Consider the following 24,021-nt stretch of genomic DNA (forward strand, 5'->3'; position numbering starts at 1 on the left):
ACATCTGTCAAATCCAAAATAAGCCAACCAGGTAAATAATCTCAGTACCAAATAGGCTAACACTGATTGCTTTGAAACACACACACACATACACACACACACACACACACACACACATCTAAAGGAAGCACAATAACAGTACTAATGTACTTGTTTTTATTTCCAACACCTTTGCATGTATTTATTATATTTTAACAATAATGTGAAATTAGATCAAGTTAAAGCTTTAATAGAACAATACATTTTAAAACTAACCATGAGGTGTTTATGAATGATACCATTCTTTGTTATATTTAGAAAAAAATCCAAGCATACAATTTATCAACTTTCTTAAAATAAAAAAAAATCTAATCAACAGAAATATAAGCTGCACAAAAATTCCGCAGTATATTCAGTATAACACTTTACCTGTTAACAGTTTTTCCCATGAAAGCAGATTATTACTCTAAATAATGGTCTCTGAGATAAATATGTGTGCATGTATCCCCAGGTAGGAACATATACGTGTGTATGCGTATATGTGTGCACACAGGCACCTATTACAGTGCCTGGCTCATATTAGATGCTCAATAACCAGTATTCTGAACACATACATACCCACAGGTGGGATATAATGCAACAAATTAGTTCCTGCAAGGTTTAACTGAAAATAATTAAGTATATATTGAATGCCATGTACAGAAAACTTTTTACATTTAAAAGAAAAACTTATGCTGCTAGAGAGACAGCAAGTTGCAGTGAAAAGAACCTTGAAATTCTGGAGACCAGGTTTCTACTCCAGCTCTGCTGTTAGCTATTTGACTTTGTGCAAGATATTCATGTCTCTGACCCTCAATTACCTCCTCTGCAAAGTCAAAGAATAGAACCAGGAAAATTTTAAAACACTCCTAGCTCTAAAATTCTATCTCTTCCAACAAAATATCATTTCAAATCAATATAAATTTGTGAAAGATAGCACTATGACATTCAAAATGTAATTTTTGAACAGGTCTTCTCTACTACAAGAAAATGAAGATTACTTGGTCATATTTCTTGCTAGGAAATCCTTCCTACAGATCTCCCCCATTCCTGGAAAATGGTTGATCCTCTGGAAAATAAAAAGGTCAACATTAATATTTTCATTAACTTAATGAATATATTCATTTATACTATAATAAAGTTACATTCATTCTTTGAGTTTAATTTTTTTTAGTAGAAAACAAAAAACCTGATGAAAATGGACTAATTTGTTGCCTACAGTCAATTTTGTATAACCCTCTACACTAACAGGAAGAACTATTCAAAATCTCAATTGTCTAAAATTCCATGTATTTGGCTTTTTTATTTTTTAATATGTTTGTATTACATTCCAGAAATAAAATAATGAAGCCAAATTACACATAGCTGACATTACAAGGGATATCTGTGTTCAGATCTCTTTATGCAATCTACTCCACATTGTTCATCTTTAAGCATAATGCAAAGCACCAGCGTAGGAAGAGTTTTCCTCTATCAATTCTTCCTTAAAGATGGAAAGAGGTTAAAAGTTAAATTTGAGAGGATGCAGTCTTCAGGCAAAGAGTCAGTATAACTGGACAGCAACAAAACAGGCTATTCAGGTAAATTAGAACTGAAATTTAATATGTCAACTTATTAAGAGCCTTATCTAAAGAAACTTATAATGGAATTCATATAACTTTCCTACTGACCAAAAATTGGTCATGATTAATTTCCCACCTGGTAATTTCGCAGCTCTGCAATCTTCTCCTGCTGAACAGCTGAATCACACCATATAAGGTTACTTGTTTCATCCTCATCTGGCGTTTTCATAAATCCCATTTCATCTATTACTAAACGAACTGTAAGTAAACAGTTAAGTTAAACCAAAATTAAAATACTTCTGAAATACATTCATTATGAAAATATTTTTTGATATATATAAATTTTAGCTCACAGTATTTCACTTGTAAAATTTCCATTAGTTATAGCATAACCTTATCTTTAGCTACAACAATTTAATGCCAAATTATACTCAATAGCAACAGAGAACTGTTTTTAAGTGGCACCCAAAATCCTTAGTTTCAATTTTCTGAGATTTAACAGGTACAAACACTATTAAAGAGTTTAGTGATTATTCATAGCATAGTGAAAATACACACACAGCTGACAACACCTCTACTCAGGAAAATGTACTTATGGCTTTTTCATGACCTTGGGTTAGGTACAAAAAGGAAAAGATAAAAATAGCCCCGATCATTAGACCTATCCTATATTTTCCACCTCCCTAGTTCAAATTATTTTTAGCAGTTAAAACCAAGTCAGCTATATTGACACAGGATACAAAATAATGAAGCAGAATTACAGTAGAGATTTGGAAACTCTGGCCCTCCTATCTGCTCCCAACCCTCTAATCCTATGGAAAAAATTTATGCTCAGAGAAAATCTTGTTGTTTAGATTTCACAATCAACACATTGATATCACAATTACACAATTAACATATTGACATTTTTCTTCCAATGAAGTTCAAATTTAGAATAAAGATCAGCAAATACTTAGGATAAATTTAGGTTCCAACAGAATTTGGAGTCTTAATAGAATGGCGTAACAAATTAGCAGCACTTCGATGTTTATTTTTAAACATTTTCTTTTTACTGCCCTATATATGGGGAGATACGGTAAAAAGGGATTAATTGTCTGAATGTACTTGGCTCAAGTATGCAACTGATGACCAGACACCTGCTGGTCAAGTCCTAGGGACTCTTGATTTCTTTTTGGCTGAGGAGAAAGAATGGGCTTTTTATGCAATAATGCCTAGAACACAGGCATAATAAAAGAAGAGGACAGTGACTGGAGACGGATGAGGTCAGGGAAGGGATTGTTGAGGTGAAGTTGCTTTTATCCATGAGAAGCTTGATAAAACGTGGGATTGTTCTGAAGACCTACGTGACAACGTACAGTACAAGAATTTGGGGAAAGGGCTGTTCCTCTCTCTGCTGCAGACCACCATGCAGTGCTGGCGTCCTGAGGGCCCAAGAGCTTCTGTGTCATCTAGAGCTCGTGGGGAGGGCAAGGACCGTAGTGACACAGCCTAGGAGAGTTCTTTCACTGGTTCACAAGCAGAAAACAATGACAAGGCCAGAACCGCAGCTCAGGGGCAGACCCATTTCTGAGTGCATGGAAGTCATTGCCCTGGGCCTCTCAAATAACTGGGAAACCCCTGAGGAGAGAGATGGAACTGGTGGCAGTTATGGACGGAGGGAGTATAATGAGCTACTAAAATGTGGGTATTAATGTACACATGAGCTGGTGAGGCTGGGAACATTCAGGGTACATAATGGTGGAAAAGATCCATTCTTTTTTTAGATTCTAAAGTCAAATTTGTAAGGTCGGTCATATATAAATCTCTCTTATTATGAAATTCAAAGCTTGGAGAGCTGACAAAGTTGAACTTCAAAGAAAAATACAATGTAGGGTATTAAACTGTCACTTTTTTTTTCAGCTAAGCTATTTAATCATATTTTTGTTTGAATTGAAGTTTTAGAAATCAATTGGCATCTTTTTAAGTATACCATCCTCCACTGCATAGAAAAGAACTTCCTTTAACATGTCAGTTTCAAATAGAAGGCTGTTGGCAGCCAAAGCCTAAATCCGTGCTTTTAAATGTTGGTCTTTTAGGAGCTCTCTGTACAAAAAGAAGTGAAGTAATTGCCTCAATATTGAATTTCTACCAAACCAAACTCCCCACTGATAAAATAGAGATAACCACACCAACCATTTTTCTCACATTTCCCCTTGCATAATTAAGTACCCCCTTCTCCAATCTGTCTTGTCCCCATTTAATGAAAATTACCAAAAATCCATTCCTCACAAATTTGTCCTACTTTTTTTTTACCTTGACCCATAGAGCTTTCAGAGGCTGTTCAGGAGTTTTAAAAATAGGAATCCATGCAACAACTCTCTGAATTTTAGATACAGAGGACACCTTAATGTTCCTCAATTTAAATTTCAATTCATATTTTATTTAGGCAGTATGATAGAGTAAAAAGAACACTAAATTTGGAAGCAAATTAATTCAGATTCAAGTTCTACTTTTGCCATCTGTACGATCTTGAGTAAGTTGCTAACTCTCAGTGAGCTTCAGTTTCTTCAACTGTGCTAAGGGGCATTTTAAAAAGTAATAATTAAAATTTCATAATGTATTAATTATAGGACTAGTGTGAGAATGTAGTTCCCCATTCCACAACGTGTCTCCAAGAGGAATTATGGGAGAAATTTCTCTCAAGACTCGGAATTAGAAAAAAATTGCATTTCTCTTGAATAACCAGTATGGTTTTATCTTCTGGGCACTGTGTATTCTATATAGCTGATTATGTTTCGATTATTTGCTTTGCTTACTAGGAAGCTCAGAGTCAAACCCATGCACATCTCTATACAGGATTTCATGGAATGCAGTTTGTATTCTGATCAGCCACAAGATTCATCCTATTTTACTGTTTTTATTTTTCCTTATTTATTTTCTTATGGCTGTTAGCCACTTCAAATTCACTATTAGAGTGAGGAAAGTCAGGGAAAAGGACAACAAGGGAGTAATGCAGCCTATTTGACAGGGTTACTGGAAGATTAAATGAGGTAATTCATGTGAAAATATTTGGTCCAGGGTTATAAAAGAATTAATATTAAGACTAGTAGTGATCAAAGTATTCTACATGAGGAAACAGGCAACACCAGGAACAAAACACAAGTGTCCTGACTATGGATTAATTATCTTTCTATTATATAATTCAACCTGTCAAAGGAGCAGTAATTAAATTACAAGTAATCTGTTGCATATCACAAGGTTAAATAAGGGAAAGCAAGGTAACACTTTCTCCTGGACACACAGCCAATTGTCTCTTTCCCTCCCCTATACTTAGCTTTGTATTCTCCCAGCAGTCCCTTGTCCAAGTCTCCAAGCCTGATCTAGCCAGGGCTTTTGCTAAACACAACTGAGCAGGCTCAGCAAAGAGGTCTGGAATCAGTGTGAAGAAGGCTAATGCAACTTCAGCCCTTAGAAGTGAGAGGGAACTACAGTCAAAAACACTCTCCTTTAGATCAAGTTGCTTATAAACCCCACCAAGACCTTAACAGCAAACAGGAGGATAAGTTGACACCGCCCATTAGTCACCTTGACAACAGTTACTCTTGTTTTTTCACTCTAGAAAATACGCTACACATAATTCACATCTCACCCTTCCACACTAACTCGCCCAAAGTTTTTTCCTCTGAGGAACACTTGTTGAAATAGAGTATTAGGGGACCTCGATTCCTATGAAATATTCCATTGACCCCTGATGAACTTTGGTGAATTACTGTAAGTGGAAACACGACCCTCAAAGGTTAATAAGAGTAAGAATAATTAACATCCTTGAGATTCACATGGTTTCCTCAACTCTTTTAATGCAAAATTATGTTTTAAAAAGAGGAAGATTTTTTGAGTACTTGTAGTAGTAATGAGTTTCTCAGTGCCGGGCAGAAGTATCTTAATTTAAGGTAATTAATTCTTACTTATTCTCTCCACTGCAGATACTGCTTACATATAAAAACTAAAATTCTATTAATAAAAGGCAACAGTATCATCAAAATAATTTTTAAAGCATAGACAGAAATATGTTCTTACTCTATTGTCAGGTTCTCATTGTTTAATATAAATCTCAAATTCTGCACTTTTCATTTTACATTTTTAATCTGTTTTTAAAATGATTTACAGGGCTTCCCTGGTGGCGCAGTGGTTGAGAGTCTGCCTGCCAATGCAGGGGACACAGGTTCGTGCCCCAGTCCGGGAGGATCCCACATGCCGCGGAGCGGCTGGGCCCGTGAGCCATGGCTGCTGAGCCTGCGCGTCCGGAGCCTGTGCTCCGCAACAGGAGAGGCCACAACAGTGAGAGGCCCGCGTACAGCAAAAAAAAAAAAAAAAAAAAAAAGATTTACAAAATAATGAACGTTAAAGATTAAACATAATTTTAGCCCCAAGTGAAAAATGCATTACAACAATACAATTTTCCTAAGCACTTCTGTATTTAAAGATTAAAGCTAGAACCATTGGTTTCACTGCTCATATTACTTTACACTTGATTTAAAAACTAAGTATTAATCAAAATCATATATATTTAATCCAATCCCATCAATAACTAAAGCTTTTTAGTTTACAGTGATGTTCTATTTGATTACTGACATGTTAAATATCTCATAAAAAAAGAAAATTTTATAGAAGCCATTCAAAAATCCATTACATAGAAGATAATTATCTCTGAGAAGATAATTATCTCTGAATTTCTATGTTGTTTTCAACATCAAATTAGTTTTTCCGACAATTATGAAAATCTCATGATTCTGAGGAGACCTACCAATTTCAAACTTTGTCCCAGCAACATTTGCTGTAATGGTTCCCTTCTTTTTCTTCTTTCTGACTTTCCTTTTCATCGTGCTTTGATAAGGCAATTCTGTATTCAGATCCAGGGGAGAGGGTCCCTGAATAACTTTAAAAGAAATGTAAACCAACCAAACATCACTGAAATAACAAAAAACTCCATACCAGAGAACATAAATGCCCCCCACAAGGTAAAATTATAAATGCTGATTCTTCGAGTCCCCAATTAATTTTTAATTCTTAAAAAAATTAGCAGTGATGATCTATAATACAGCCACATAATAGGTACACATGATTAAATCAAGCTGCTTACCTCTTTCTTGAGGCAAAGATGGCATTCTTGCCTGTGCCGATTAACAACAGCAGTGTGTGCTGCTGTACAAGCTCTTAGGAAACCTGGAAGGCCCGCATTAGTCTAAGTAGGATACGGCTCCAAATCACTGAAAGTTCCTATCATATTATCTTGGTGGAATCCTCAGATTTCAGGACATTGACATTATGAGATAAGAAGGGACCTGCAGTGATTTTAAAACAAAGGCATTAGAAAACAACTTTTATGACATTTTTTTGATATATGCCAATATTCTTCTTTTTAAAAGTCAAGGAGAGATGAAAGTTAATGTAGTTAATCAACAAATATTAATTTACTAAACCTTATGTAAAAATGCCAAGCAATAGTCCCCCGTTTTTAAAAGTGCACAATCTAAAGGAGGAGGTTTTAAGTCATGTATCATATTTGCATACAATAAATAACATGCTTTACACAAACAAGAACAACAATAACAATATTCACTACCATTTGTTGAACATTTACTATCTCAGGTCACTTATACCACTTAAACTTTCAACAAAACTATAAGGTAGAAGCTTTTATCCCCATCTAACAGATAAGTAAATTGAGCTCAGAAAGGACAAATCTTCACAAAGAAAGTAAGTGACAAAGTAGAGATGAAAATAACATCTCTCTGATGTTAAAACCAGTGCCCTTAACCAGGACCCCATACAACCTTCAAACCCAATGCCTGTAACTTAGTTGCAGCCCCGCTTTTAATATGAAACAGTGAAATAAGTGCCAGTGCCAGGGTAGAGATCACATGCTGACAGAATGGAGGAAAAAGAAATTCCTTTTAAGTTGTGTGAGGGGGAGGGGTGACTTCATCAAATAGACCACATTTGAATTACGCCTTTAAAAATGAGAACAATTTTGAAAGGCAGAAAATAGGAGTCATTACCATGATGATCTTATTTGGGCACACGGAGGAACACAATAAACATTTTGTAATGAATGAACTAATTAGTTTGGCTATGCCTCAACATGGCCTATTACACTTCACTTATATTTTCATTGTGTATGTATGAACCTAGGGGTTGTGCCCTGACTATACTATACTGCCCAGTCTATACTATCAACTTTCTAACTTCTCCCTTCATACTTCAAGAATCTTCAAGTTCTTGTAAAATGTCTCTAAACATAATGAAAGTTATAAAACCTATCACAATAAACACAGGTATGGTATCAACACCTTTATCAGGATATTATCAGGTTTATGAGAAGTTCACAAGTATTTAAAAATTCAGCTACATAAAATGTGACTCATATACACCACTCCCAACAGACATTATTAATAAGATTCATAATAGATTCAATAAGAAAATATAGAGCTTGATTTGTTCTCAAGTATCATTTCACTAGAATAATTCTCTAGAGTAATTCAATATCAAAACCAGGGCACTATTATCTATTACAGACCAACTGTGGGCAGGCACTATGTTAAGAATCTAAACTATTTTACCTCATTAACAAACTTGGAACTTAGGTATCATTTCCCCCAGTTTTCCAGACTTGGAAACTAAGGTTAAATAAGTTAAGTAAATCAAGGTAATACAGCTTATAAATAGAAAATCTGGGCTTTGAACCCAATTTTGTCTGATTATCTGTTCTATTCACTGAGCCCCACTAGTTTCAGACAGCGTGCTAATATGCTACATAGATGTACAAGAAGTTTGTAGTCCATACTGCAAGATATGGGTGTATCTGGGAATTCACGATACTTCAAACCCAACAGTGAAATCACAGTAAACATCCCTAACCTGACGACAGTTCCCAATTCCAAGCTGGAAATAGACTAGATCATTTTTCAGAATAAAAGAAAGGAGTAGTCTATGGTTCAGTTTGGTTTCCTTCTGGAAGGTCTGATACCTCAGGGAGGTAACTATTTGAGTTCACAAGTCCTTGTGCAACACCTTGTTACTGGAATAAACAAAGATCCTCTTACGGTAATGGAGTACTTATTACATTGAAAGTAGGTGACAAAGTAAACAAGAGCTTGAGAACAATGTTTGCCTAACTATACTAACAATAAATTAATAATTGTTATAGGCTGTAAAAACAGATTTATTAATTTCTGACTTACATAATGAGCCTAATAACTTTGATTTGTATAGAGATCAAAACAAGAACTGTTATCCCTTCCCCCACCCACACAGAATTTAAAGGCCTTAAAATTATTCTCTCCATAGATTATGCTTAATTCCATTTATGGTTTGGTGATTAACAATAAAAGTGCTCTAACAAACTCCAGGACCTCATTCTGCCATCCAATTCTAACCATTTCACTTTATTCTAAACAAGAGATTTGAGATGACAGATTGATCACACCACTCAGGTGAACCATGGTTACCTACTTTCCGAAAGCAGAAAGCATGTTTTGGTTACCTCCCAAATAAGCCAAGTTTCCCTGCAAAGTAAAATCACCTGAGGCACTTTTGAAAATCCTGGTACCCAGGCCACATCCCAGACCCAGGTGGGGTTTAAGCATCAGCATTTTTAAAGCTCTCCAAATGATCCTAGTGTACAGCCAAGGTTGACAACCTCTGCTGTAAGCACATAACTGCACTAAATCAAATAATAGTTAATTACAACATACACATATCAAATTATAAGAAAAAAGTAAAACAAAGATGAAAACTCTTATAACTGAATGAAAAGGGTCAAATAGGTAGAAGTCATCTATAAAAATCCTCATATCTAGTTCAAGTAAACAAATTAGAAGAAAAAAGAATTAGATCAGCAGAAATTGATTTCTAAGACAATTTTATTTTGCAAGTAAAGAAGCCATCTCCAAAAGAAATCAATTTACTAAAATGTCAAGCAAATAGTATCCTTAAATGTAGAACTTCAAGTGCTACCACGCAAAACAACAGCTGCATAAGACTAAAACAACAAAAATTCTAATATATTCATGATGGAGTACCCTTTCTTCCCAGTTCTTCCTGCTGAATTTCTACCCATCACTTAAAATCCAAATAAATTTCCACTTTTTCCTTAAAGCTTCCTCTGATCATGCCTGAAGAAATTCATTTCTCCCTCTTCTGGCCTATCCTAGAGACCATTATTTGTATCCCTATCATATCACCAATCACAAACCAAGAAACTAAGCTCTGTGAAAACAGTGGTTTTCTTCTATCTTGTTTACTCTTCCACTCCCAGAGTCTAGAATAGTACCTAACTCAGTGCTCAATAAGTGCTTGTTCATGAATTTTAAAAAATCAATCAACTAACGACACCTGGGAGTAAGAAGAGGTGGTTATGGAGCTCTGAGAAGCAAAACACATGTATATAGTACTCTCACATTTTTAAGTGAAAACAGCAAAGTACATAAAAGTTTACATTTGTGTAAAATGATAGGTGAATACATGGATATATGCACAGAGCAGTGGTGGCCTTTTGTAGCTGGGGGCAGAGCTAAGGGAGGCTAACTTTCATGTATACCCTTCAGTGACCCAAGCATGTATCACCTATTCAAAAAGTTAAATATATGTGATAAAAGTTTGTGTCAACATTATCATGTGGACAACAAAACCCATCAAATTGTGTATTTCATTTAGATGAAAATAATTTAATCTAGATGAAAGTATAATATGGTAGAAAGAGCACTGAACAAGAAGTCAATTAGAACTCTTACCCTTTACTCTGCCATTTACCAAATAGATGACTTAATTTCTTAATATGCAAAAGGAAGGAATTGATTCTTTCCAGCCCTAAAGTCTAAAATGTCAACCAATGAGGATAGCATTGTTGATATTTCGGATGACAACAAGATGAAGGCAAAACTACTTTTGTGTAAAAAAACTAGGAAACTCAGACCTTCTCCAACAATTCCCCCAAACCCATGCCCTGGTGAAATGGTATAAGGGCTCTTTGTACGTACTGAAATTTTAGCTTACCAAAGATTACTAAAATAATCTAACAAAAGGTCATGGGAACCAAAATTAGAGCTAAATTGAAAATATGTGTAATAACATTAAATAGAAATGTAATAAAAGCTGGTTTTCTGGTGATGAGAGAAAGGAGAAGGGACCCAAATAAACCAGTACCTACTGTATACTAAGCACTTTCACATAACTTTATGTGTATTTAGTCCATACAAAGCATTTTTTATTCTAATTTTACATATGGTAAAATTTAGAGTCCGTGGATAAGTAACTTGCCCAAAGTCACACCTTAATAGGTGACAATGAAGTGATTTCTCTCTAAAGCCCATATTCTTTCCCACTTTTTGTGCTACCTTCAAAACTCAGTCTTTAAACATGACATATTAACAATTTCACAAAGAAGCTTAATTCTGCTTGACTGGAACTATTTTAAAAGCTAGGGAATGAAAGCAAGAGAATCAAAGTGTAGTTTAAAATGTGGTTGAGATCACAAAGTTGCATCAGCTTTAGTTCTCCTTCTTGGAACACCTAGGCAGCTAGCAGGATCCAGATCATCTTCCCGGGTTTCTCCTTCATGAATGTACTGCAATTCAACAAGTACTGTTATATATCAGGTACTGTTCTCAGTAAATGAAATATATAAAAATTTTCTTTCTCTGTGGTGCTTGCATTCTAGTTGTGGAGAGACAAACAATAACAGTAAATTACAGAAATTTTCTTAGGTCACTCTTCCAAGGCAATAGATATAAAAGCAAAAATAAACAAATGGGACCTAATGAAACTTACAAGCTTTTGCACAGCAAAGGAAGCCATAAACAAAATGAAAAGACAACCTACAGACTGGGAGAAAATATTTGCAAATGATGTGACTGACAAGGGCCTAACTTCAAAAATATACAAACAGCTCCTACAATTTAATAACAAAAAACCCAGTTGAAAAAGGGGCAGAAGACCTAAATAGACATTTCTCCAAAGAAGACACATGGATGGCCAATAGGCACACAAAAAAGATGCTCATCGTTGCTAATTATTAGAGAAATGCAAATCAAAACAACGAGGTACCACATCACACCAGTCAAAATGGCCATCATTAAAAAGTCTACAAATAATAAATGCTGGAGAGGGTGTGAAGGGAACCCCCCTATGCTGTTGGTAGGAATGTACATTTGTGCAGCCACTATGGAAAACAGTACAGAGGTTCCTCAAAAAAGTAAAAATAGAATTGCCATATGATCCAGTAATCCACTCCTGGGCATATACCCAGACAAACTATAATTAGAAAAGATACATGCACCCCTATTTTCATAGCAGCACTATTTACAATAGCCAAGACATGGAAGCAACCTAAATGTCCAGCAACAGATGAATGGCTAAAGAAGATGTGGTATATAGTCAATGTAATATTACTCAGCCATTAAAATGAATGAAATAATGCCATTTGCAGCAACATGAATGGACCTAGAGATTATCATACTAAGCAACGTAAGTCAGAAAGAGAAAGACAAATACCATATGATATCACATACGTGGAATCTAAAATACGACACAAATGAACATGTGTACAAAAACAAGAACAGACTCACAGACATAGAGACAAGATTTGTGGTTGCCAGGGTGTTGGGAGGGGGCAAAGAATTGGGAGTTTGGGATTAGCAGATGCAAACTATTATATATAGGATGGATAAACAACAATGTCCTACTTCATAGCACAGGGAACTATATTCAATATCCTGTGATAAACCATAATGGAAAAGAATATGAAAAAGAATATATATGTATAACTGAGTCATTTTGTTTTACAGTAGAAATTAAAACAACACTGTAAATCAACTATATATGTCAATAAAATTATTGACATAAATTTTAAAAATAAGTAAATAAACTAAAGAATATGCTAAGTTCTATGGGGAAAAAAAAACAGAGTTACTAGTTAGGATGTCAGTAGTGTGGGGGGGAAAGGGTGAAGGTTTGCAATTTTAAGTACTGTATCCAGATAGGCCTCACTGGGGATGATATACTAAGGAGGACAATGATTTGTAATCACAAGTGGAGTTGATAAAAATATTATGCAGGGGCTTCCCTGGGCGTAGTGGTTAAGAATCTGCCTGCCAATGCAGGGGACATGGGTTCTAGCCCTGGTCCAGGAAGATCCCACATGCACCACAACTGCTGAGCCTGCGCTCTAGAGCCCGCGAGCCACAACTACTGAATTCTGAGTGCCTAGAGCCCATGCTCTGCAACAAGAGAAGCCACCACAATGAGAAGCCCGCACACCACAACGAAGAGTAGCCCCTGCTCGCCACAACTAGAGAGAGCCCGCGAGCAGCAACAAAGACGCAACTCAGCCATAAATAAATAAATAAATAAGTAAATATTTTTTAAAAATATTATGCATATGTGAGCATATGGGCATGTAAGCATGTGTGGATGTGAACATGTACAATAGGGAGGAAATGGGGAAACCTACTACCTTCTGGGCACTGAACAATCTTTCAGCCCTTCAACATGATTCTTCCTAAATCCTAGTTTTCCTACATCATTTTCTACATTGATTTTCATATTTCTATTTTCACACTGGCAAGGAGTAGAACAGATATGTTTCACAATGTATGTAGATTTGTATACTTTTGATAGTGTATCACTTTTCTGAAGGAGGGAGGCACTAGAAAGATCCCAACCACTCCCTCCACCTTGTGTCCCGTATACCGACACTAGATTGTGACACACTCCTGAGGACTCTCTTTGGTTCTTGGGCTCCTAGCAAGAACTGTGTAGTTTTTGGCATCTAGCTCACTCTCACCCCACTTCCATACTTTCGGTTTTCAAAACCCATCAAAAAATCTATATTAGTCAGTACAAGCTATATATAATGCTGCAATAATAAACAACCCCCAAATCTTAGCAGCTTGAAACAACTAAGGTCTATTTCTTGATCATGTTACATCTCAACCATGGCAGGGGTGCTCCACATATCACAGTCACACAGAAACCCAAGCTGTCAGAACAGCCATCATCCTAACAATAACCAGTCACTGTGCCAGAGGGAAAGAAAGTTTTGGAGGATCTTTTCCCAGCAGCTAATGACACACACAATTTCTGTTCACAATTCAATGGCCTCAAGCAGTCACATGACCCTGGCCAACAAGAGTTAGGAAGTGCAATCATATCAAATGACTAGCAGGAAAAAAAAGCCAGTAAATAACACTAAGAACCATCACAGACTCAGACCTTGATTACTGCTTACATGAACCTAGTTTCTAGTTCTCCGTGACTCCACTTTATAGTGTTCTCCCTTGCCTGGAAGAAAAGTTGCTGAGATCTGTATTGGGTCCACTCTACCTCTCAGCTTTACGCAGTAGATAGTTAAATTTCTCTATCCTGAGCTGCTATGGAATGAAATAAAGATGGTGAAGAAGAGGAAGAAGACAAGGAGGAAGAGGAGGATGGGGTTGACACAGTCATTTATGTAAAACATACTATGTGCCAGGCACTCTTTTAGGTTTCTACATATAAAACTCTGATCTTCCCAACCCTAAATGGTATCCCGTTATTATTATCCCCACAGATGGTTGTTTAAAGAAAAGAGGTATAATGAACAATGATATTAAAACACGAATAAAATTTTTAAGTGATAACAATTTTGCAAATTTGCCCCAAGATAATTCTCTCTGGATGTCAAACTGCTATTATCTGATGAAAGATGTTTCGACTACTACTTCAAGAAAAATGAAAAATAATAAATATAACAAAAATTATATCCAATTAAGCTTTAACTTGGTGGGGAAAACACTCGCCATACACATAATGTATTATTTGCAGAGAGGTTATTGCAAGTAGCAGTCAGGAATCTATTATTTCACGAAAATCATCAAAACAAGGCAGTTGGTTTTTCAGGTAAAATAGTAATATTTCCAAACATCAGGTCATAAATACAATTTTGTCCATTGTTGTGTTTTAAAACATCATTAAATGTCAGCAGTTGGTCCTCAAACCAAATTTGATGTTATTTTTATTTTCCAAGAAATGATGCATTTTCTTACATGAAAATAAGATAATGAAAGTAAATGAATCATGTGCTACTTTTTAAACGTTAAAATTTGAAGTGTTTCTTATTTGTTTTACATATTATTAGGATCATATTTAATGTGAGCCTTAGACCACCAACTTCAATTTTAATGTGCATACTAATCACCTGGGTATGTTGTTAAAGTTCCGATTCTGATTCATTAGGTCTGGGGTGAGGCCTGAGAGTCTGCATTTCTAACAAGTTCCCAGCTCTGTTGGTCTACAGACCACACTTTGAGTAGCAAGGCTCTAGACAACCACAATGCTTAATACTATGGTGATAGAATTTTTTTAACTTAAAGCCTTTCTTTATAATATGTAAAAATTATGAAATTATAAACTGATTTTTTTAATTTTTTTAATTTATTTATTCTATTTATTTATTTTTGGCTGCATTGGGTCTTTGTTGTTGCGCGTGGGCTTTCTCTAGTTGCAGCGAGAGGCGGCTACTCTTGGTTGCGGTGCGTATGCTTCTTATTGCGGTGGCTTCTCTTGTTGCAGAGCACGGGCTCTCCAGGTGCCTAGACCTGGGCTCAGTAGTTGTGGCTCACAGGCTCTAGAGCGCAGGCTCAGTAGTTGTGGTGCATGGGCTTAATTGCTCCGCAGCATGTGGGATCTGCCCGGACCAGCGATCAAACCCATGTCCCCTGCATTGGCAGGTGGATTCTTAACCACTGTGCCACCAGGGAAGGCCTAAAATTATTTTTAAATTCATGTAGTTATGTGAAGTTATGTATTAATATTAAATGGGTCCATGAGTCAAAAAAATTAAAATAAAATTTAAAAGGTTGGGAAATGTTGACCTAGAACAGTGATTCTCAAAGTACGGTCCTAGGAATAGCAGTATCACCTGCAAACGTATGAGAAATGCATATTCTCAGACCCAACCTGAGATCTTCTGAATCAGAAATCTGGGGGTGAGGCCCACCAGTTGACAAGCTCTCCAGGTGATTCTGATGTAGGCTAAAGTTTGATAACCACTGTACTAGAGGGCTACATGATGAATCTCACAAGCAATGCATATCAAAAAAGTTGAGGAATATACACGGCAGTACATTATTTACATAAAGTTTAAAATTATTAAAACAATAATATATGATAAACATTGAGATATACATATAGATCTCTTAGAAATTAATGCATATGAAATAAAAGTGTAAAGAACTACATGGGGATCATAAACACCCCATGATACCTCTTGAGAGGGAGAGCATGTAATAGCCAGTCCTGTTTTACAGAAAGTGAGCAGCTATGCTCCTATACATGCCAAAGATGTAACCCTTAATGTAAAGAATGAATATACCCTTATCATTCTAGCCTTTTGAAAGAATAGGTAGAAATGAAATAGCCAAAATACTTTTGTTTGAACCACTATATGTCTCCTTGGAAGTATTCTGTTTTAAGTCACACTGTTGAAAATGTAGGTCCAATTCTGACTTACTAGCAATATGGTGGAGTCACTGAAGGATTTAAAGAGGAGTAACATAATCCAAATTTCTTTTTTATAGATTACACCAGAAGTTATTGTGGGGGCTGGATGGGAGAGGGGCAGGAGTGAACAGAGAGTCTCAAGAGTTGCACAAGTCCAGGAGAGAGATGGTAAGAGTTCGATCATGGATACAAGCAACAGACACAGGGAGAAAGAACACGTTAACTACGGAAGAACAGCAGAACTTGGTGATCAAGAAGGAAAAAGTAATCTTGGATGACTTACAGATCTCTGCCTTAGGAGAACTGGGTAGAAGACAGCACCATTCAACAAGAGAAAGTAGAAAGAAAAGCCATTTTGAGGGATAAGATGATTTCAGTTTTATATTTGCAGAAAAGGATAGATGGAAAAAAAAGACAATAAGACAATGGAATTAGTAATGATTGAAGATAAGGAAAACCTCCACTTTTAAAAATAAAATGCTTTTGGTTAAACACAGAAAGGTCCTTTCCAAAGCATAAATGCTCTTATCTCTGTGCTCTCTGCCAAGAAATGGCAACAGATTTTCAAAATGCCCAGCTGCCTGACTGGTGAACAAATGACATCACCCAAACAACTGTCACAGTGATACTGCTTTGCCACCACTCATTGTGTGTACAAATTAAAAGGGTTTTTAGAGAAGCTACTTACTCCCTGAACACAGAAACTTTTGTCTCCCTATCCCAGACTGGGTATATTCTCAAAAGCTAGATCCGTAGTGTTTTCCAGACCTTAAAAAAAACCATTTGATCAACCACTTGTAAAGACCCAATAGGAAGCCAAGTGTGACATTACATAAGAATAAACAGAAGAACTATTTATTCATTCTAGCAACAATTAATATTTACCTTGAGCAACAGTAGCTCCCATGAATGTACTGCTTATTTATATTTCAAATTGCCTTAGACTGTTTAGCATTTGTTCAATGTTTATAATTAAATTACAGCACCCATACAAAATTCCACTAAGCTCTGTGGAATTCCTTGTCTTTGGAATTTAGTGTAGTATGACATGAAAAAATAGGGATTGATAAATAAGTAATGATAACAAAGCATAGCTTGAAGGCATTTTTTTCCTTATTAATAGATGTATTTCCAGTACTTAGGATAATGAAAAATACGCAACCCATGCTTGACTCCACAAAAACCTCTCTCTTGTTCTAAGCTATAGAATTGGAATTAAAGGTTCCTTGGACCCAACTTTCCATGATTTTCAGGAACCTAGATCACAAGTTGAAAGAGAGGGACTGAGGGAAGTGGAAAATTTCTAAAGTATCTAGTTCTCTGTACTCTGCCAGAAAATGCACAATAGATATCAAAATGCGCAGCTGGTGAACAAATGACATCACCCGAAAGGTCATCTGATGCCAGCATTTATAGTGTTCAATGTCCAAAACTTAACTCTTTAACTTCTGCTGAAAACCTGGCACTCCTCTTATGTTCCTTATCTTAGGCAAAGGCATCACTACAGCCAAGTATTCAAGAGACAGATAAGTCAGAATCATCTTTAACTCTTTTTTTGACTTCCTTGTTTGATACTCATTCAATGAACACCGTGTTACTAATTTTAGGGTATATATTAGTTCCATTATTCATCTTACCATCTACCTCTAAAATGTGTTTTAAGTCGTAAATGTATAAAATGCATTGGGTTGTTAAACCTCAGATGGCATCCATATCAGTTAATGAGTTAACACATGTAGAAAGACCACTAGCTATCTATCTAATAGCCTTTCACTAGTTCTTCCTTACTAACAAAACACCTATTGAGTTATTATTAGAGGTGGCATTGTACCGATCTAAATAAGCACATTTCCCAGACATCCTTACAGGTATACATGGCCATGTGACCAAGTTCTGGCCAGTGAGGTGCAAGTAGAAGTTGTTGAGCAGGACTTTCCAGTAAAAGGGAGGTAGACAATTGATGGACACTCATTTATTTGCTTTCTTCCTTCCATCCTGGAATGCAAATGTGATTGCAGGAGCTGCAGCAATTCAAAGGGGCATTGGTTTTGTCATGGAAATGCTAATTCAGTCTTGGACTGCCTACCTGGGGTGGGAGGGCCTCCATCTTGTTAAGCCATGGTTATTTTAAGTTTCTGTCATCATCAGCTAGATGTGCCTTCTAATGGACATGCTACTCCAATAGAAATTATGAGTTTTGTTTCTGAAAAAGATAAACCAAATGCAAAGTCACTGGCACAAGTGACTTTAGGCATTTATCGTTTTTGCCACAGCTTACATTTACCCATTTTCTGTGAACAGTGATCTGAATCTCCTGTGAAGAACTACTCCGCCTGCTTTCATTCCATGTGCCTTCATGGGGTTGATACCAATCCCAGCCCCAAGGCTAGGCAAATGACTCAGACCTAAGTGATTGTGGAAGTCCATTCCCTTGACCATGGAACTGGTTCAGAGAGGAACATTGGATCCAACTAAGACCAGCAAGAATCAAGTCTAGAACTCGTCTTCAGACTCTTAAAGAATATAGGTTCTCTTCTGAGCTGGATTTGAACCTGAGAGGATCTGCATTGCTGGTCGTCATCTTGCCTCTACACAGAGTCTGAGGATAAAGTCAACGTGAGGGAGGCAGCGACAAAGACAGATAACATATTCCTGAACTTTTCAGTAACATAACCTAAAAAATTCATTTTTTGCTTAAAACAGATTCCTAACCAATGGAACTTAACCAACATAGGTTCCATTTTTAATTTTGATTTTAAATAAAGAAAGTTACTTCAAAATGTCCTTGCATAAAATTCCACAACTCAAGTGAAATAAGAACAGGCTTCCTTGCACGTTTTCTCCATGAGACAATTGGCTCCAAGGCAACAGCTTTAGAAAAAAGTATTTTAATTTACATATTCTTCAATCTCAAACACACAGTCTGGAACATAGAAACTAAACTGCTGAGCTTCCATATCAGAGGGATACAGTTCTGTAGGAGGTTTTTGAACTTAAAATAAGAAAGCAGACTCACAGATATAGAGAACAAACTAGTGGTTACCAGTGGGGAGGGAGGGGTGGGACAATATAGGGGTGAGGAAGTGGGAGGTATAAACTACTGGGTGTGAGATAGGCTACAAGGATGTATTGTACAACACGGGGAAGATAACCAGTATTTTGTGATAACTGTAAATGGAGTGTAACATTTAAAACTATATAAAAACTTTTTAAATTTCCATTGTATTAATTTCTATCAATAGAATCAGGTAAATTTGTCACAGTTTTCAAATCCCTCTAAATTAAATTAAATCCCAGTAAAATTAATCCATGGTCTTAGAGTCAGTCTAAGTGTAGAAAATCCATATGGAAAAAGGTAAATGCACAGGCCTAGTTCATATAATGCTCTGCATGCCCCCATCAGCTAAATTAAGCTGAGTATGTCACCATAAGATCCTAAGGAGGGAAGGAATAATAAGACTACTTTGTTTCTAGATCGTTAAACTAGGTGTGAAGAGAATTTACAAGATCAGCTTTTGGAAAGAAGTAAAATACTTATAGCTTTTATCTAAGAGGCCCAGTATTAAGAAAACTAATTAAACTTAACTATATTTTAATAAGTTTAGCTCATTTTAAAATAAGAATCTTTCCCAAAGTCATTCCATACCTTTAAAAACAGTGTATCTATCTGGCACCACAATCTTTGCTGTGAAACCAGTCCTTTTATAGAAATGCATAGAAAAAGAACTATTTTTGTCCTTCATTCTAAAAACAATAACGGAATGCAGAATAGAATTAGTGCCCGAAGTTAACCAGTGCTCGATAATATAATATCCACAGATACTAAACGCTCAAGCAATACAAATTTCTTTTTTAATAGTTCTTTCTTCTCTTGACCTCTACCTTCCCTTCTCACACAGAGTAAATAAATACTATTAGGATGTATCACCGATCTGTTTGAAGTTTAGTTACCCTCCATTATCTCATCACATTTCTAATTAAGGCAATACACATTTTTAATGCTCATCATTTTATTAGGTGCTCTACTGAGAAAAAAAATATGCATCTTGCCTTTGACATACACATTTATCTTTGAGAGAAGTAGCTAAGCATATCCAAAACTACCTAAAAGATAAGAATTCATCTATAACAGACTGACATACTGATTATATCAATAGAAATATACTTAAGAATGAAAGTAGACCCTAAGTATCTATAAAATTATACATGCAACCATATATCCACAACATGTATCTCAGTGTTATAAATTAACTACTATATAAAATCAACAAAGCTGATTTTCAGTTGTGCCTCATGGGATTTACATTTACTATTTTCTACTCTTACCTAGTATTCAAAGTTATCCATATACAGGAGATCAAGATGGCAATGTAAGACGATGTGGAGCTCACCTCCCCCACAAACACATCAAAGAAACAACTACAAGTGGAATAACTCTCATGGGAAACTAACTGGAAACCTGCAGCAGGACTCCTATATAACCAAGGCTGCAGAAAAGATTTACACAGAATTGGGTAGGGTGGGAAGAAAAGCATGAGGTCGGGACCTCTGCCCCTAGGAGGGGATTAGGAGGAAAAGGGACATTACACAGGCAGACATTCCTCCTGAGGAATGAGTGGGTGTCCCAGTCCTGGGGTCCAACGCATAAGAGACAAGCCACCTTGACTACTTGGAGAACTGCTGGGACAGGCAGAAAGACTGGGGAAGCCTAGACTCCACTGGTGAGAGAGCACCGGTGCTGGTTTGCCCCCAGGCAGGGCGGAAAGAGGCCTGCCCCAGCAGCTACCACCTCTCCACTACCTAATCTGAGCCAAGTGAACACCCCAGCCCCCCTCACTCCACGCCACAGCTTGATGCTGGGTCTATAGCAGCCAGGACCTGGGAAAAGACTCAATCTAGGGATGCACAGGTGACCCAGGGGCCTAGGGTGTGGTCCAGGTGGGGCAGCAGCAGCAGCACTGTTAGCGCTTACACAAACAGCACCCCAGAAGCAGCCCAAACTCCTGGCACCATGGCCACCAGAATTCCTGAGACCACCTTGCCCTACCCAGTTCTAGCTGAGCAAATGCTCCTGCCCCATCCACTCCATGCTATAGACTAGCACTAGACCTGGGGCAGCCACAACAGGGGAAAAGACATGACTGGGGGCTGCATCTGAACAGAGCCACAGATGCCTACACAAGCAGCCGATCAAATCTCTGTAAGTACACAAACTCAAACTGCTTCAGCACCTCCCTCTATTGGGGCAAAGGCCCCAGTGCAAAGAGAAGGAAAAACACACGCTTAAACGGAACAGAGTCAGCTCAAACCTGACACTCAGGGATTCCACTCCAGCAACTTGGAAGCAGATAGGCCCTTAAGCAGGCAGTGATAGCCACTGAGCAAAGAGAAAGTAGTGCCTCACACCCTGCACAGGCTCTAGCTGCTCCATCACCAGCCACACCACCTATTAAGGAGATAGTGGTCAGCACACCCTGAGGAAAGTCAGCTGGGGTCCACATCAAATCCAGCCCTCCCACCAAACGCACTGGGCAAACACAGTCTACGTAAGGATGCTCCTACATAAGAATACCCCTTCAAGACCACAACAGATAACTATTTCACCTAAATTCATAGAGACAGATAAAGTTAAGTAAAATAAAAAGGAACTACTCTCAATTGAAAAAGCAAGAGAAAACCCCTGAAAAAACTAAATAATGAAACAGAAATAGTCAATCTACCACACAAAAAATTCAAAACCTTTGCAATAAATACACTAACTGAATTAGAGGAGAGAATTGATCTAAACACAAATCATTTTAACAAGGAACTAGAAAATATAAAAAGCCAATCAAAAATAGATAATTCAATATCTGAGATAAAAAGCACACTAGAAGCAATGAATAGCAGACTAAATGACACAGAAGAATGCATAAGTGATCTGGAAGAGACAATAATGGAAGTCACTCGTTCAGATCAGCAGACAGAAAGACAAATAAAAAAAAATGAAAGCAACATATGAGATCTATGGGATAACATTAAACATGCCAGCATTCATATTATAGGGGTTTCAGAAGGAGACGAGAGAGCAAGATGAGTAATGAGAATGTATTTGAAGAAATTATGGCTGAAAAAATAAACTAAAAAATTCCTTTTTTGCTTAAACCAGATTCTTAACCAACACAAATAATTATAAGCTTACGTTCCATTTTTTTATTTTGTTCTTAAACAAAGAAAATTACTTCCCAATGTCCTTACATAAAATGCCACAACTCAGGTGAAATAAGAACAGGCTTCCTTACATGTTTCTTCCATGAGAAAATTAGCTCTGAGGCAGCAGCTTTAAAATTGTCTTTTAATTTACATATTCTTCAATCTCAAATACACAGCCTAGAACAAAGAGCTAAACTGCTGACTACCAAGACTGAAACAGGAAGAAACAGAAAATACGAACAGACAAATTACCAGTAATGAATTTGAATCAGTAATTTAGAAACTCGCAACAAGCAAAATTCCAGGACCACATAGATTCACTGGGAAATTCTACCAAACGTATAAAGAACTAATACCTATCCTTCTCAAACTATTCCAAAAGATTGAAGAGGAAGGAACACCCCCCAATATAATAAAAACCCTTTATGACAAACTCACAGCCAATAGAATACTCAACGGTGAAAAGCTAAAAGCGAGAGGGCAGACAGCAGCAGCAAGAAGAATTACAATCCTGCAGCCTGTGGAACAAAAACCACATTCACAGAAAGATAGACAAGATGAAAAGGCAGAGGACTATGTACCAGATGAAGGAACAAGATAAAACCCCAGAAAAACAACTAACTGAAGTGGAGATAGGCAATCTTCCAGAAAAAGAATTCAGAATAGTGACAGTGAAGATGATCCAGGACCTCAGAAAAAGAATGGAAGCAAAGATTGAGAAGATGCAAGAAATGTTTAACAAAGGCCTAGAAGAATTAACGAACAAACAAACAGAGATGAACAATACAATAACTGAAATAAAAAATACAGTAGAAGGAATCAATAGCAGAATCACTGAGGCAGAAGAACGGATAAGTGACCTGGAAGACAGAATGGTAGAATTCACTGCTGTGGAACAGAATAAAGAAAAAAGAATGAAAAGAAATGAAGACAGCCTAAAAGACCTCTGGGACAACATTAAATGCAACAACATTTGCATTGTGGGGGTCCCAGAAGGAGAAGAAAGAGAGAAAGGACCTGAGAAAATATTTGAAGAGATTACAGTCAAAAACTTCCTTAACATGGGAAAGGAAATGGCCACACAAGTCCAGGAAGCACAGAGAGTCCCATACAGGATAAACCCAAGGAGAAACACGCCGAGACACATAGTAATCAAATTGGCCAAAATGAAAGACAAAGAAAAATTATTAAAAGCAGCAAGGGAAAAATGACAAATAACATACAAGGGAACTCCCATAGGGTTAACAGCTGATTTCTCAGCAGAAACTCTACAAGCCAGAAGGAAGTGGCATGATATACTCAAAGTGATGAAAGGGAAGAGCCTACAAACAAGATTTCTCTACCCAGCAAGGATCTCATTCGGATTCGATGGAGAAATCAAAAGCTTTACAGACAAAGCAAAAGCTAAGAGAATTCAGCACAACCAAACCAGCTCTACAACAAATGCTAAAGGAACTTCTCTAAGTAGGAAACACAAGAGAAGAAAAGGACCTACAAAAACAAACCGAAAACAATTAAGAAAACGGTCATAGGAACATACATATTGATAATTACCTTAAACGTGAATAGATTAAATGCTCCAACCAAAAGACACAGGCTTGCTGAATGGATACAAAACCAAGACCCATATATATGCTGTCTACAAGAGACCCACTTCATACCTAGGGACATATTCAGACTGAAAGTGAGGGGATGGAAAAAGATATTCCATTTGCATGGAATATCTTTTTCC

At 36.8% G+C, this 24,021-nt stretch overlaps 1 protein-coding gene across 2 annotated transcripts in view; it reads right to left on the minus strand.

Annotated features, from left to right (window-relative positions):
* TTLL7 (tubulin tyrosine ligase like 7) overlaps nucleotides 1-24,021 on the minus strand; it is a 149,992-nt gene that overhangs the window by 86,711 nt on the left and 39,260 nt on the right. For both annotated transcript variants that reach the window (XM_027114171.1, XM_027114170.1), the window contains exons 2-5: nucleotides 6,700-6,901; nucleotides 6,364-6,495; nucleotides 1,717-1,838; nucleotides 1,020-1,087 (exon numbers count right to left, since the gene is read on the minus strand). In XM_027114171.1, coding sequence (XP_026969972.1) covers nucleotides 1,020-1,087; nucleotides 1,717-1,838; nucleotides 6,364-6,495; nucleotides 6,700-6,724 — 347 coding nt within the window. In that variant the 5' untranslated portion in view covers nucleotides 6,725-6,901. The remainder of the gene's footprint in view (nucleotides 1-1,019; nucleotides 1,088-1,716; nucleotides 1,839-6,363; nucleotides 6,496-6,699; nucleotides 6,902-24,021) is intronic.

The sequence above is a fragment of the Aethalodelphis obliquidens genome, unplaced genomic scaffold (genome assembly GCF_003676395.1).
Source record: "Aethalodelphis obliquidens isolate GAN/ISIS:26980383/991018 unplaced genomic scaffold, ASM367639v1 scaffold13, whole genome shotgun sequence".
NCBI lineage: Eukaryota > Metazoa > Chordata > Mammalia > Artiodactyla > Delphinidae > Aethalodelphis > Aethalodelphis obliquidens.